This window comes from Hoplias malabaricus, chromosome 10, assembly GCF_029633855.1.
Source record: "Hoplias malabaricus isolate fHopMal1 chromosome 10, fHopMal1.hap1, whole genome shotgun sequence".
In the NCBI taxonomy this organism is placed as follows: domain Eukaryota; kingdom Metazoa; phylum Chordata; class Actinopteri; order Characiformes; family Erythrinidae; genus Hoplias; species Hoplias malabaricus.
Window position 1 is genome coordinate 8,464,758 of NC_089809.1, and position 17,595 is coordinate 8,482,352.

Consider the following 17,595-nt stretch of genomic DNA (forward strand, 5'->3'; position numbering starts at 1 on the left):
CAGAGATTAGATTCAGCCAAGACTCAACATTAAGGCACTCAAATTGAATCATCAGGCAGAAAAAACTGGACAGGGACATGACCGTTTCTTTCCATTTTGTACAGCTCTAGTGTGCACATGAAAAATAGCCTCATTTAGGAGCATGCAACTTGAGGCACTAACGAGCAAAAAAGTGGGAAAAACAAGACAAAAGATGAGATTACTTTTGCGGCCACGGTAGTTTGGGGAGCTGGAGTGCCCTGAGCTCCCCAAGCAGCGGCGTTTCTGCACCCGTCCCGAGAATAATGGCTTCTGTACAAATCTTTAAATTAGACCCACAGGTGGCCATTCTAATATTATCTGGAGTTCAACTGGAAGAGCTTTGGGTCTCGGGCAGGATATGATATATCACCTTCATTTCTGTCAGACGCAGAGAGAGAGATGCTAGATGACTCTGTGTGTGTGTGTGTGTGTGTGTGTGTGTGTGTGTGTGTGTGTGTGTGTGGGTAAGGGGAGGGGGTGATTTATTTGGACTCCTGCTGATGTGTGGTGCAGACATCACTGTTGCGTTTATCAAGACTAGACCAGAGCAATCATGCCAACTATTACAGGAACCCTGGGACACCATGTGCATTTGTGTGTGTGAGCATGGGGGGGAGGGTTTGGATGTGTGGAAGATCTATGGTGTGTGTATGTGTGTGTGTGTCTGTGACTAACAGGATATGTGATGTGTCTTTTTGCAGAGTTCCATGTACTCTCTGGCATTGAAGTGTCTTATTAGCCTCTCCACCATCATCCTCCTCGGACTCATCATCGCTTACCATGCTCGAGAGGTGCAGGTAAATTTTCACACACACACACACACACACACACACACACACACACACACACACACACACACACAAACACACACACACTTCCTGTATAAGTACATAGAAAACGGGCTGAACAAGTCTGAAATTTGATATTGTTTTCATTTGGTTTGTTTGGTTTACGCATCAATGGCTCCTAAATATCGCAGGGCTACAATACACTGATTTACATTACAGACAAAAAAAAAAAGGACCTGAAATGTGCAGAATTCCTTTAAAAACAAAGAATAATGCACTTGTGTGTGTTCAGTAACTCTAAACCCTTGGCTCTTGCTCTATTGAGATAGAAGTGATACAATCATAGGAGTTTAGGAGTTCAAGGGGTTAATAGAATTGAAGCAGTGTGGTAATTAAGATATGACAATCACAACAGTCCACAAAGCCTTGTTTCACTAAAACTATTGGAGTAATGTATAATAACATTAATTATTCATCAACCACCAGAAACCGATGATGGGGGGGTGATAAACTGAGGGAACAGATAAGGTTACAGTCTGTAATTGTGAAATCGTAAGCTTGATAAACTTACTTCTAATCATGTGATATGCTTTAATTAGAACATTTTCCACTGTCGTACGCTTCCTAACTGCTCTGAAATACAGCAAAGAGAGGCTTCTCTCAAAACAAACAGCAGCCAGGAAGCTTGAACAAACAGATTAGAGGAGCAGCTGATGTTTGGAGCCCCATGCTGAACTTGTCATTTGCTGTTTCCAGGCCACGTCTCTGCAGTGTGAGGGGAAAAAAAGGTTATTTTCTCAAATTTCACATATTTTCATATTTTTTCCCTGAGTCATGCCACTGTTTCCTTCTGTAGTAGAGGAGGGGTTGTTGAGTCACACTGTTCTCGGACCTTCGCCTTCAGCAAAGTTCCATCACTTTAGCTGAAACTTAGCGTTATGCTCATCACACTGCTGGGTTTGAAAAGGCTGTGGGGATAGGAGCGATGTGGAGACAGTCACCAAACACACACACACACACACACACACACACACACACACTTAAACTCATTTAGAACAAACTAGAGAACACGTTTTAACGTGTCAGCTGTACATAAAAGCCAGACCAAGGTAGTAGTAAGGTAGCTACCTCATCATCCTCATCCTTTGACTCATTTTTGTTCATTTGAGAGTAGAGTAGACATGAAACAGTTACTGGTTTCACTGTAAACCACGTTAAAACCCCTGATGGTTAGTAGTACAGTTTTAATGTAAATCACCGCAGTAATTTAACTCATATATTACAGTGTCAAACAAAGTTAGGAAGAGTCTTCCTGTGGTTGCACTGCTGGGCCACACATAACATGGGATTGTTTTTGTGTTGGGGAAACAGAGTGTTTCACCAATAATGGCATTTAAACACAGTATCTGTATCGGCGTCAGAGAGTGCAATACCTTAGATGTGCTGGAAACATGTGGTACACAGGGCACCTTTCGGGACACACCCCATGAACATATACTGGCGTGAATGCACGCAGAATGCAGCTCGAATTTAAAGTCGGGGCAGATTATAAACAGAATGGGTATTCCACAGTACACAAGGAGACTTACGGAGACTGGAAACTTGTCAGGCACACACTACACAACCTTGAATTCCCCAACCAAGCATGCAACTCACGGTTCTTAGGAGACACAGATAAATACAGATGTACAAAATGCTGCGGTTATTGTTTGCGCTGCTATTTGTGTAGATCAACAAAGAAAAAAACACAAAAAATGTCTTTGGGTCATGGATGGGAAAACATAGTCAGCGTGGTCTCTACACACTGCAGAGGGAGCTGGAGATTAGTAGAATAGCACACACTTGAGGCTGCGTTCCAACTTAAATGGTTCCGAAAAATTTGCGGTAGCCGTAGGGCGTGCGCCACAGTGTTGCGTTATTTAAGGTGGAACGGAAACTTAGAATAAAGATGTGACTCACTGTTCTCCTACTGGTAATATTCTTTATTTGGCGACATGTGCATCCAGCGCTGTGGCTATGTGTTCCTACTTGTACTTGTTACTGCACTGTGGAAATATCTTTTTTTTCATGGCTTTGAAACATTACATTTTTTAATGTGCAGTTAATAAAGAAGTAAATGTTGTTCATTCGAGCTTATTATATCTTATTAGCGATACAGAACACTACTTTAACAAAATGAAATCTGTAAGTATAGCAATATAACTATCTGGATTTATAGGCACCTGTCTAGTAGTTAAGATAGGTAGAGTTGGTATCGGTACTCGGTATTGGCAGATACTTGAACATGAAATATCAGTATCAGTATTGGAAGGGAAAAATTGATATTGGTGCATCCCTAGTGGTGCACGATCTCAACTGACTGATTTTGGTCTCCAAGGAGACAAAAATGAGCAAACCAGAGCTCCTGAAGACAGAGGAGTAAGCTAATGTGCTAATGCTAATTCTCTTGTTTGGATGTAGAAAGGTGCTGGTTAATTCTTTATTAACATCCAATAAGACATCTCAAACAAACAAACAATGACACATTCTAGCCAGAATTACAACCTCCCTGTTCATTCCTCCTTAAATGGTGCTATAATTATATTCAAGTGCTTTTTCCTCACTTTAAATTGGGAGCAACTTGGTAACATTCTACTGCCAACAATAACATTAAGTTCCACCTTAAATTGTTTAACGTTACATCCAAAGGCATTCTCCTTTGTGCTCCAGAAACAGTTTGAAATTAAACATGCCTCTAACAAAGGGACCTTAATTTTGTTTATGTAGCAAATATTTCCAAAAAACCCAAAATCCAGGTTTATAAATATATAATTATTGGTTACCTGTTAAACAAAGCTTAATACAAAAGATTACTATCTTAATCTCACATTATGACTTTTACAGTTTTATATAAGGTTTTACTCTGCATTAAAATATTTGCTATACTAACATTAACTATGTGCCTTAAATGTGCCATCTTAATAAAATGATGTTAAACCCATCTTAAAGCAGCTGTAATTTTTCAGAAGTACCTCCCATATTCAAGCTGCATCAACCGGATGTTTTCAAGTCAGACTCACTCTGTCTTAAATGCAAACACACACAGAAGCTACGCTAGCGAAGGCTTGTTGTGCAGATGTTTTCATTGATAAAAGGACACGCATGCCCCTTCCTCTAGATGAAATGTCACATATTCACAGATGACTCACTGTCTTTCACACACACAGAAACACATGCATTCAAGAAACAAACATTGGGAATGACGTACAGCCATGAGAGAGAGAGCAGAAAAGAGGGAGAGAGAGAGGGAGAGAGGGAAAGAGAGAGAGAGAGAGAGAGATGAAACACTTCATGCTTATCTGTATGCTAATCTCACCACAATAATCCTTCTAATGAAGAGAAGATCTTGACAGAGATACATTTACCCTCAGTCACTTCCTGCAAAACATCAACAGAATTGTGTATGAAGTAGGCAATGAAGAACGCTGTGGTGGCTAATAGTATAGAATACATTTTTCTAGTGAAACCTTACTTTCATCGGGTTTAGTCAAACTTTGTACGACAAATTAAGTGAGTGTAGCTGGGTAAAAAAACATCCATGTGTCTTTGCTTACAGAAAGTCTTGATGGACCTGAAAATGTTTTCGTGGCTTTGATTGACACAGAGCACAGTATGGTTCATGTATCTTAGCTGAAGCGTGTATCTGTTGAAAGGCACGTTATGGTCTAAAACTGAAGTTTCTTGACTTATTTTTCATGCCATACTGTATTCTGCAGCACAGCATTTAATAGGCCTGTCACGATAGCCATTTTGTGGTCAATATATTGACCCAGAAATCATTGCTATATACAATATTATTGTCATTTTAAAACAATTGAAAGCCACTAATATAAAGATAACATAATAGCATACAAATGCAAGTTTAAAAGGCAAATGCCTTTTAAAAAACAACAAAAAGAAGTTGTATAAAAATATTCAGACATGGGAATTGGAATATAAAAAAATGTTAACATACTTAATATATAAGACATAAATAAAATAAAAGAAATCAACATATTGGCCCCAGAAAAGAGTCACCAGAGAAAAGGACAGTGCAACTGGCCAGATATTGGTGTTGTTCATTCTCATGTAAACAAACACACAGCAGGCCGTATTGAGGTCAGCAAAAATGATTGTGGAAATGTCCATATATCACACAATTAGATTACTGTCATTGCCGCCTGGTGGGCCAGCCTAGAAGAGGCATATGCGCTCACTGACTGACTGACAGCTAATTTTGAATTGTGCATGTGTGAGTACGAACTGTTAATTCAGCCGTATTTCACAGAGAGGACTTAAGGTGGCGCCACTACACCGTCTGTTGTTAATTCAGCCATGTTTCTCATTCCAGTTTGTGAATTAAATTTGGAACCGTTCGGTAGTGACCAGACATCCTCTTTTCCCTGAACAAGTCTCTTTTTGGGACCTAAAAAATTGCATGTTCAAGGGGTCAGAGAGTTGAGAGCTGAATTGGAGACACACATGCTTCAGTGCTGTAGGTCCATCATCCACCGCGGTGAGCAGCTCAGTGTTTTACTGGACCCTCCAACAGAAATGTGTTGAACGTTGTTGAGGTAATATTTATCACAGTCTTTTCTTCGTGTTTGGAAAATGTTTCTATGACACTTGGCCTTTTGTTTTCTACTATGTATTTAACAAAGAGAAAGTCGTCATTGTGTGTCACAGACACATCTCACCGTTACTGACTTTCTGATGAGGAAATTACATCTGCACAGCTTTTTGTTTGACTTCAAAACTTTTTTGCAGACATCAAAACGGACAAAATCTCCGGGTTATTAAAGAACACCACAGCAAGGTGTTTCTCAAAGTAAACGAGGCTGTGAATTTGTTACAGCGCCATTTTATCAGTCAGAATCTTATAGAAATGTATGTCCGTGATAAATAACTAATAACCAGCGATGTCCTGTTCCTTTATCGAGTGTGGATTACTTGGTTGATAAAATGTTAAGGAGCTTGGCTTTAGAAATGGTCAAAAACTTAAATGTTATCTTGTTGGTTTCTGGTAAACAATTTGCTTTAATGTCGTCTCAACACGGTGCTTCAGTTCTGTAACTTTGTATGAACAGAAAATAACAGGCTTTCCCTGATCACACACACACTGTCAGCAACTGACAAGATGAACTATATTTGTAGTTTATTAGTATTTGTTATTATTGTTAACAAAGACATTGATAAGAAGCACCAAAGCTTCTCCACACCTTCCAATGACAAGGGTATGTATTTTGGGCTTTCCTGTTTTTGAAATGCTAGAAAAACCTCTGTGAAAATGGCTATATGGCTAATGTCAGTTCGGCTAAACTAGGCTTGTTTTCAGGTTTTCACATTTCAGTTTATAATACGTACTGTGGATTATATATTATTAAACATTTAGGGATCCCTGGTGGCAGCTAATGCTGTCTGATAGGCTTGCCAAAATCAGCTTAACTAAAATAAATGCAGCAAAGTTAGCATAAGCTTTACTCTCATCAAGCATTAGTTATTAAAGAATAGTTATATGAGCTATTCTCAAAACCTGTATTCAAAAAAATGAGTAAAAACTAGAAATGATCTGATGTAAGGTATCAAGACATCCAGGTAACTTACTTTGTATCATTAATTCATTCATTATCTGTAACTGCTTATCCAGTTCAGGGTCACGGTGGGTCCAGAGCCTACCTGGAATCATTGGACGCAAGGCGGGAACTCACCCTGGAGGGGGCGTCAGTCCTTCACAGGGCAACACAGACACACACACTCACACCTACGGATACTTTTGAGTCGCCAATCCATTTACCAACGTGTGTTTTTGGAATGTGGGAGGAAACCGGAGCACACGGAGGAAACCCACGCGGACACAGAGAGAACACACCACACTCTTCGCAGGCAGTCACCCGGAGGAAACACACGCAGACACAGGGAGAACACACCACACTCGTCAGAGACAGTCACCCGGAGGAAACCCACGCAGACACGGAGAACACACCACAGTCCTCATAGACAGTCACCCGGAGGAAACCCACGCAGACACAGGGAGAACACACCACACTCCTCACAGACAGTCACCAGGAGGAAACCCACGCAGACACAGGGAGAACACACCACACTCCTCACAGACAGTCACCAGGAGGAAACCCACACAGACACAGGGAGAACACACCACAGTCCTCACAGACTGTCACCCGGAGGAAACCCACGCAGACACAGGGAGAACACACCACACTCCTCACAGACAGTCACCTGGATCTCAAAAGTATCTACTTTTTTTATTTTATCATCAAAGCAACTATTACATTTCCAATTACAGTTACTACAGATCTTGATTATTGTTGTATATATATATATATATATATATATATATTTTTTTTTTTTTTTTGGGGGGGGGGGGGGGGGTTTTCCCTGTTTTTTTTAACAAACAATGCTGATTTTCATACATTTATCTTTATGGAATATTATTGCAGTCTCAAAAAATTGGCTGAAAAGTCTGAATTATAATTGCTTTTTCCAACAAACAAGTCTGTTTCTCGTGCCTAGTCTAGTGTGTAATATTGGATTTGGCCTTCAGGGTTTGCAATATCTAGTATAGCACTTAAGAACAAATGAGGCTGAAACTCAGTTTGACAGAGTTTGACTCTATGAATCAGTGTATTGGTGTTTCTTCATGATTGCAGACAATGAAAAGCTCTATCAAAGCAGAGTGTTACACATTTAGTACTGTATCATATTGTCAAGAGTTACATCAGCAGAATGTGTGTGTGATTGTGTGTGGTACTTTTGTTACTCTCACATTTGCTGGTCTCACTCTGCTTGTAAAAACTTGCACTGAATTCTTTAATATTCCAGTCACATAGAACTACAACTAAACCCAAGTCTAACCTCAGTCGCTAAGAAGCAACCTTTTTGAACTTGTTGATCAAATTATGCTGAAAACATCATATTTCCAGGAGAGTTAGAGCAAAAATTCCTCATATGTATAAAAACTCATACTTTATGGAAGACGACATGTACATACACACACACACACACACACACACCCACACACACACACACCGATTCAGTCCAATGTGTACCCTCACCTCTTCATTTCTTTTTGTTAACCCTCCCCACCCCACTCTCTCTCCCTCTAGCTTTGCTTTCTATCATTCTTTCTACATTTTTTTCCCTTTCATTCTTTTCTTTCATCTTTTAACTGTTAGTCTTTACCCTGCTGTCTTCTCTGCACTTATCTTTTCATTTTCTCTTTCCCTTGGCTCTCTTATATTGCTCATAGTCAATCATGACACACACACACTCTCTCTCTCTCTCTCTGTCTCTCTCGCTCTCTCTCACACACACACACACACACACATATATACAGAGCAAGAGAGAAAAGAGAGATCACATTTTTATTGCTGTGTAGCATAAGACTCTGTGGTACTTCACGACTAAAATGAAACTCTAATAATGATTGTATCATTAATAGCAATAATTTTGTAAACATTATCCTTTATGAAAATATACATCATCACCTGCTATATATCTCTCCAGCATTGGGCTGTGGAGCAGTGGACCTCCGTTCCCTGGAGTAATGGGGTGGCATCTAATCACTTTGGGGGGGTGATTTGGAATTGTGTTTGTGACCCAGAACCAATCCAACATGCGTACCTAACCTCACTAATGCCCCTGTGGCTGAATGCCATTAAATCCTGATGACAATGTTCTTCCCAGAAGAGTAGATGATGTTACTGCATCAAAGGGGAGGAGGCCTGCGGAGTGTTCGTGTTATTGGTGTGTGTTTTCAGCTGATACTGGGGTTTCTGAGAGTGTGTGTTTCTGGGTTGATGAGTGCTTGTTGCTGAGTTTGACTCAGACTCTGCCAGTTCACCTCTGGGGGTGTGTGTGTGTGTGTGCGTATGAGTGCAAGTTTGACCTGGTTGAATGAAAATGAGAGCAAAGCTAATGGGAGAAGACACAATGTCTTGGAATCAAGGAAAATGTCATCAGCAGCAGCCGGAGAAGGAGATGGAGGGAGAGATGATAAAAAAAAACACACACAATTAGGTATTGATTATTGATCGGCCCTAGAAGACACATCAATAAGACCTATCAAGCTGTCCGTGCGGATGTTGATGTGCAGGACCAGCTCATAAAGAGAGGACTCGGTCAATTAATGGAGTCAAAGAGGTAAAGCTTTTATCTCTGAGAGAAATTCAAGCTCTTTGCTTTAGATCTGAGAAAATCCACACCATCCTTCCATTTTGAGAAGACAGCTAAATGCTGTGGGTCTGAATGGATGTGATGCAGTTAGGAAGGCCTTAAAGGCAATGTGGATGATTTTGGAGAACTACTTTTCTCACAGTGAAACAACCAACTCCCTTGACCAGAGTGGTTTGAGGGAGACACAGTGCAGCTTATTCATAGCTGATGTTTAACTTGTCTGTAAGTTTTTTTCAATGTGTGAATTACCACAAATTTGTATTTACACACTCAGTGTTTAACACACATTCAGTATGTGTTTGCTTTCATCTTGTATTGGTCTCCCGAATTTAGAGTCAATGTTGCCCCCCTATGGAGCAGGAATAGAGCAACATCCTCATCTCTTTTAGTGCTTTTCAAAGCTCAGAGGTCTCTCCACTGTCCAATTCCATATTACCAAGTCAGGGCTGCACATAAACCCTGGACATTTTTCCAGCATGCAAACAAATTGGGAAGCTAGCAGATGGTGAGGAGACATCTGAAATGTATAAAAAGTGTATTGGGTTAGAATTGTGAACATCACCTTTAATTCATTCATTCATTCATTATCTGTAAGCGCTTATCCAATTCAGGGTCGCGGTGGGTCCAGAGCCTACCTGGAATCATTGGGCGCAAGGCGGGAATACACCCTGGAGGGGGCGCCAGTCCTTCACAGGGCAACACAGTCACGCATTCACTCACACACTCACACCTACGGACACGTTTGAGTCGCCAGTCCACCTACCAACGTGTGTTTTTGGACTGTGGGAGGAAATCGGAGCACGCGGAGGAAACCCACGCGGACACGGGGAGAACGCACCAACTCCTCACAGACAGTCACACGGAGGAAACCCACGCAGACACAGGGAGAACACACCACACTCCTCACAGACAGTCACCTGGAGGAAACCCATGCAGACACAGGGAGAACACACCACACTCCTCACAGACAGTCACCCGGAGTGATAATCGAACCCACAACCTCCAGGTCCATGGAGGAGTCTGCTAATAATGTCCTTAGTTCTACATGTCAAAAAAATTGTTTGGTGTCTGAAGTTTGGACTGCATTTAGGAAGCTGTTGCTTTGTTTATGTTCCACTACAATATTTCTTCTGAAATTAAGTGTATTATTTGGTAGTTTGTCCCCTTTGCTGCACATTTTCTCTCCTGGCAAGACATATTTGGGCATTATTTTGAGGATTGGAACTCATTCAGCCACATAAATGATTAGTTCTGGGTCACAATTGCCACTCTACCTCATCCCATGTACCGTCGCTGTCCAGTTAAAAACATGTATCTCCCAAAATAGCAACTTTAGAGGAGAAGGGAAAAATGTTCATAATTTCCAGTTGAAGTCCATGTAAAATGATTTTATTCCAGGTAATTTGAGCATGTCTATTGGTCCATTCATCATGAATTCACACAATGTTCACACAATGTGATGGGCAGCTGCGGTCTTCAAACTTCTTCACATGTTTTACAATATATTAGATGCAGTTTCTATCACAGAGAATGCAGTTCCACAGCTCCATAGACCAAACTTGAAATGGGGGGATGTGGCAACATCTAGCCAACATGTGGCAGTGAACATTGTGACCTTAGACACTGGTCAGTGCTTTTCTGTTATACACACTGTCAGCAATGGGGGAATCATAACATAAATTAAAAAAAAGTCTATATGAAATTACTTGTAAATCTGACTTTCCACCAAACTCTGTTTTAAAGTAGGGGGCGCTCTAGGGCCGCAGTACATCCGCTTCAGGACCCCAGGGGCTTATATCTTAAGCTAAGTTTGTATTTCCCCTTCTGCTCCTCCTCTTGATCCTGGTGGAGTGACATTAAAAGAGATTCATGACTTCACAGCCTTAGCTAAAGCCTATTAAACGGTGTGGTGAATCATCACAGCTACAAGAAGCCAAATTCATAATTATCTTTGAGTGCAAGGTTGGGTTGGGAGAGGGTTTTTGGAAGCATTCCCGTGCGAATGATTGCATTTCAGAGGACTCTTTTGTCTCCGGGCATCATGTCAGCCTCCCTCTTGTTTAAATCTTATCAGAATTGCAGATATTAGTCTTCTTTGTTGTAAAGTGAAATAGGAAATTGTCTTTTCCCACAAACCTATGCACTCTTCACTTGGAATTTCTTAACTTTCAAAAGTCTAGACATATGGTCCTTTTCCTTCAAGCTTGGCTTACCTTATTTTTTAACTGGAATTACATATAGTACTTCATAAAGTCATTAGTCTGTCAATCACCTTTCATTTACAAGAAAAAGGTGTTTCTGAAAATCATTCATTCCCTGTAACAAGGGCCTGGACAGTGCGCCAGTCCAAAACAGGGCATCACACACTCACCCAGTCACATCTATGTACACATTTGTATTGTCAGTCCACATACCAGCATGTATTTTTGGACTTTTACGAGGAAACCAGAGCACCCATAGGAAACCCATGCAGACATAGAAAGAACACACCAAAACTCAGAAACCTCCTCAGTGACCTGAGGTGGGTCACAATCCCAGGACCCTGGAGCTTTGTGCAATTGGCAGTATCTGTTGCACCACCATTTTGCCGAGTTTCTGGAACTGGAGTTCAAAATTGATTAAAATGTACTCCTTGCAATCATACAAGACCTTAAAGGCCATCAAACATGCCCCAGTCCAATAAACAGCCCTTGCCAAAGGGGGCAAATTCAGGGCCACCTGGTGTTTAGTAGGTGTGGGAATCACTGGGCATCTAACAATATGATATTATGATACAATGACCAAGACAATACTCTATGCTACAACAAATATCTGAACTGAAGTTTGACCTCTACAGTGAACACATACATTCATACTAGTGATTAGGGGCAGTGAACACACACACCAGGAGCAGCAGGCAGCCATCATTGGAGCCCGGGGAGCTTTTGCAGGTTAGAAGCCTTCCCTCAAGGGCACTTCAGCCATGGATTTTGAACCTGCAACCTTCCGGTACCAAACCCAATCGTCTAACCCAGAGGTGCACAACTCCAGTCCTGGAGGGCCAGTATCCAGTAAAGTTTGGTGATTCCTTTCCTCACACACACTCAACTTATCTGTTAATTGACAGGTTTAGGGGTTGTGTTTTAGCAGAGGAATCACCAAACTTTGCTGGACACCGGCCCTCCAGGACTGGAGTTGTGCACCTCTGGTCTAACCATTAGGCAATGGCTTCCTATAATGGTGGCGAGGCTTGAGCTGCATCCTAAATAGCGCCAAACTCCCTCCATAATGCATTTAACAAAATTCAAAATTCACTAAGACTGAACTTTGACAGTATGGTAAAATATGTTTTCAGATTACTTTTAAAACCAAACAGTCCTTCTGAAAATATTGGAAGCGGTAATTTAACGGAAGGTTTAGCATGTATCATAGCATAGCATGAGGGCGGCAGGGTGGCGCAGCAGGTAGTGTCACACAGCTCCAGGGGCCTGGAGGTTGTGGGTTCGATTCCAGCTCCGTGTGACTGTCTGTGAGGAGTTGGTGTGTTCTCCCGTCCGCGTGGGTTTCCTCCGGGTGCTCCGGTTTCCTCCCACAGTCCAAAAACACACGTTGTAGGTGGACTGGCGACTCGAAAGTGTCCGTAGGTGTGAGTGTGTGAGTGAATGTGTGTGTGTCTGTGTTGCCCTGTGAAGGACTGGCGCCCCCTCCAGGGTGTATTCCCGCCTTGCGCCCGATGATTCCAGGTAGGCTCTGGACCCCCCGCGACCCTAAATTGGATAAGGGTTACAGATAATGAATGAATGAATAATGTAACAAATAAATCTACAACAAAACTAAAGTGCAGAAATATTTGTGCAAGCACATGAACAGTAAACATAAACAAGTATACAAAAATGCCCTTAAAAGTAAATAAAAAAAAAACAATAAAGAAATACAAAATACTCATAATCTGTCTGATTGGGTTAGTGTTCACACATCTCAACAGCAAGTGGTTTTGACTTTCCTTAAACTCAACTGGGTGCTTCTGTTTCTACTTTTTGTTACAGGCTTCTTGAATGTCTGAAATATTATCGTGGTTGGTGGTACATCTTATATTTTGTAACCAAACCCCATGCACACTACTACCATGAAACTTATCCACCGCAGTCGCATTCCAATATAGTTACTGCAGTGTCTAAATGACTCACGGCTTATTATTATTAATTGCATGATGTAATTGCATAAACAAGTAAGAATATCGCTTTTATCACGATATGGATAATAATGGAAATGCTATCAATGGAAAAATAGAAATGTTATCAATATTATTGTCAATGGTACAATATGGCTACTAAGCAACACAACAGCTAAACTGTGTTTCAGCTAAATTGCTGTTAAAACAAGATAACGAATGGTAAGCACCACACTCTTATATTATACCAATCAATACAGAAAGTTTCAGTTTGGGAGTAATTCAGCCAAACATGGAATAGTATAACAAATACAAGTCTGGTAAATTGATGGCGACACACTTAATTCAGTAAAAACCTATGCTAAATGTTGATACATGTATGCTATGCTATCCATCCATCCATTATCTGTAAGCGCTTATCCAATTCAGGGTCGCGGTGGGTCCAGGGCCTACCTGGAATCATTGGGCACAAGGCAGGAATACACCCTGGAGGGGGCGCCAGTCCTTCTCAGGGCAACACAGACAGACACACACATTCACTCACAGACTCACACCTACGGACACTTTTGAGTCGCCAATCCACCTACCAACGTGTGTTTTTGGACTGTGGGAGGAAACCGGAGCACCCGGAGGAAACCCACGTGGACACGGGGAGAACACTACATTATTTATTTTATACAGAATAAGAATCTTGATAAGTTTACTATATAAACGACTAATGTTGGGATTTTTTGGTTTCTACTGAATGTTTGAAGCTCTTACTCTATAATGTATACTATGATATATTCATGTAATTTTACATTTATTTTGTTTTCAAAACTAATAAAATATTTTTCAGTGTTTTGTTATATCAATAGGACGGCACGGTGGCGCAGCAGGTAGTGTCGCAGTCACACAGCTCCAGGGACCTGGAGGTTGTGGGTTCGATTCCCGCTCCGGGTGACTGTCTGTGAGGAGTGTGGTGTGTTCTCCCGGTGTCTGCGTGGGTTTCCTCCGGGTGCTCCGGTTTCCCCCCACAGTCCAAAAACACACGTTGGTAGGTGGATTGGCGACTCCAAAAGTGTCCGTAGGTGTGAGTGAGTGTGTGTGTTGCCCTGTGAAGGACTGGCGCCCCCTCCAAGGTGTATTCCTGCCTTGCGCCCAATGATTCCAGGTAGGCTCTGGACCCACCGCGACCCTGAATTGGATAAGCAGTTATAGATAATGAATGAATGAATGAATGAATGTTATATCAATACGAATATCGTTATTGTAAAAATACCCTGCAGTATTGTGATATAATTTTAGGGACATATTGCCCACCCCTAATGATTAGTGGTTATGATTAAAGTTTCCCGCCCAATTCCTTGCAGTTCAGTATTCAGAAGAAAAAATGCACAAGGCCAAGGTTTATTGATCAGAGCGAGAGGAGCTTTTGAATACTGTTGATCAAAACTGGTGGGCTTGATCGTTTAAAGCATACAGCATCTCATGACTCTGATTGAAGTGTCAATATATAGACTACACAACAACAAATTTGTCAGTGTGATAAGATTTTTGTTAAATCAATATTTTCATGATGCACAACAACACTGCCTTTACAAGGATGCTATGATAGTATTTCTGCATTTATTGATCTTTTGGGAAATGATTTTGACTTAGAATGAAGGTCACACATCTGTGAAAGTGACACTTCATTGTGTTGGGGATCCAGCTTTACAGGTTTACGGAAGACAGACTAAGCCTTGTCCTGCTCTGAAACAGCTTTCCAAAACCAATCAGCTACATAATTGGAGCACAGAGGTTTAATCTATATCTGCAGACCAGTTTTCACGTCAGTTCATACCCCAGAGATTTCTAAGACAGGGACTGTGATGTCATCACTATAAAAATTCATCATCAATTTGAGCAGCTGGAGCATGTTGGCCATTACTTTACATGTCACACTAATGACTTTACACAATTTCCCTTTTGGCCCGAACATAGTCGATCAGCCGAGACATGTTTAGTGTCCAAGTTTTGCCTCATTAGTTTTATGCTGGTCCATCTGTCCATCTATAAACATGGACATAAGTACTCCATAAAACAAACACCTGGCATATTTAAGTCTTACTTGTGCTCTTTTTTTTCTTTTTGACAACAGTATGTCACACAAGGTCAGAAGCCACAAAAGTAAATCTATATGACATTAATTATCTTATTGCAGGTTGAGGCAAGGGCATGGTAATGTGTTCCCTGGAGTGATGGAGCTGTCCATTCAGTACCTTTGGGTCGATTTGGGGTGGTCTCTGTGATATTGAATTAATCATTCAACACCAGTACCTGACAAACATCTAGTATAAAGCCTTCCTAGAAGAGCAGTGTATCAGTAATGTAGATTCTAGAAAATTGTGATTTTGTGTAAAATGCATTAAAAACAGGAATCCATAGTTTGTTTAATCTTGTGAACCTTTATTTAACTGATATATCTTCAGCAAAAAGATTTCCAGTGTTTTCACTGAGCAATTCGATTGTATTTTGTAAATATTAACACATTTAGAAGAAACTTCATAATTTACAATAGGACCTATAGGACATCTTGACATACAGGGCAGGCAGGCAAGCTGATACTATCTGTGTCTGTAAAGTCACATTGTTATAGCATGTGGAAATTAAAGCTGGGTATTTTCTTGCTGAAATAACCATGGACTTCCCAGGAAAGGGACTTGCCTTCATGGCAGTTGATTTCTCTTGGAAATCTCAGTATATTACTGCTTTTCCACTACATGGTACATACTCTACTAGTCTTTTAATTTTTATCTGCTTTTATCTGAGAAATGGATTCTCATTGAGTAATAGTCTAATCAAATTAGTCTTTTTTTTGAGCCATGAACTGTTCATATTTGGTGTTGAAACACTTGAAGGTTTTTTTGCCAGTGTTTACATTTGGTTACATTCTTTTTGTTCAGTGTTGTATTCACTAAACCTGTCCAAATGACATATTTTATTCTTTGGTACAAGCCCCTTGCGTTGCTCGGTTGGCCTCTGTGTTTAAGTTCTCCTTCATGTTGCTTCCATCTGGCAGATTGGATGGGGCAGAATCATGTGACTACATGTGCAGTGGAATGGTTTTAAGGGGACAGTACATGAACACACAATTAGGGAAATTTTAATAGAATTACCAACTCAGCAGGTAGTGTCGCAGTCACACAGCTCCAGGGTTCTGGAGGTTGTGTGTTCGAGTCCCGCTCCGGATGACTGTCTGTGAGGAGTGTGGTGTGTTCTCCCTGTGTCTGCGTGGGTTTCCTCTGGGTGACTGTCTGTGAGGAGTGTGGTGTGTTCTCCCTGTGTCTGCCTGGGTTTCCTCCGGCTGACCGTCTGTGAGGGGTGTGGTGTGTTCTCCCTGTATCTGTGTGGGATTCCTCCGGGTGACTGTCTGTGAGGGGTGTGGTGTGTTCTCCCTGTGTCCACATGGGTTTCCTCCGAGTGACTGTCTGTGAGGAGTGTGGTGTGTTCTCCCTGTGTCTGCGTGGGTTTCCTGCGGATGACTGTCTGTGAGGAGTATGGTGTGTTCTCCCTGTGTCTGCGTGGGTTTCCTCCGGCTGACCGTCTGTGAGGGGTGTGGTGTGTTCTCCTTGTATCTATGTGGGTTTCCTCCGGGTGCTCTGGTTTCCTCCCACAGTCCAAAAACACACGTTGGTAGGTGGATTGGCGACTCAAAAGTGTCCGTAGGTGTGAGTGTGTGAGTGAATGTGTGAGTGTGTGTGTGTTGACCTGTGAAGGACTGGCGCCCCCTCCAGGGTGTGTTCCTGCCTTGCGCCCAATGATTCCAGGTAGACTCTGGAACCACAGCTGAATCCCCTTTGGCTAACTTTTTCCAAAGTTCAGAGAATTAAATATAAAAATTGCTGAGGCATATTGTAGTTCATTAAGATATTTAGTTCATTAAGATATTTAAAAAATGCTCATTATCCCATCCTTCAAGAAAAAAACAGATTTACATCTAATGCAGGAATAATGAGTACGGCCGTGTGAACTCCTACACTGTGCTAAGGTTGATTACTAACTGGAGATTTTTTACTTAAAACCACAGACCCTTAGATTCTCTTCATCATTCAGAGTTGCATAATTTACATAAATTCAATGTCTAATGAACATTTCTGGCCAGGGAGTTGTCCTTAACACTTTCCATTTTTTTAGTACTCCATTTTATGTCCACCACTTATTGAAGTGGGAATTAAATGGGATATATTTAGTTACACGTATTTTGGGCAGTGTGAGGCATTTGAAGAATTATTAGTTGAAAAACAAGGGCACAGATTGACACTGTTGTGAAGCATCACTTCCTGGAAGCTGTGTGAGTTCTAATGGAGCCAACGGTCTCTAGATCAAAGTTAAAGGAGCACAGACCAAACAAATCCAGCCGCTCAGCTGTTGGGAGTTGGATGAGCAGAGGTACATCTCTCG

The 17,595-nt window shown here is 41.3% G+C and overlaps 1 protein-coding gene across 2 annotated transcripts in view; it reads left to right on the forward strand.

Moving 5' to 3' along the window:
• Positions 1-17,595, forward strand: part of kcnn3 (potassium intermediate/small conductance calcium-activated channel, subfamily N, member 3) — a 111,330-nt gene that overhangs the window by 39,532 nt on the left and 54,203 nt on the right. For both annotated transcript variants that reach the window (XM_066683089.1, XM_066683090.1), the window contains one exon: positions 723-818. In XM_066683089.1, coding sequence (XP_066539186.1) covers positions 723-818 — 96 coding nt within the window. The remainder of the gene's footprint in view (positions 1-722; positions 819-17,595) is intronic.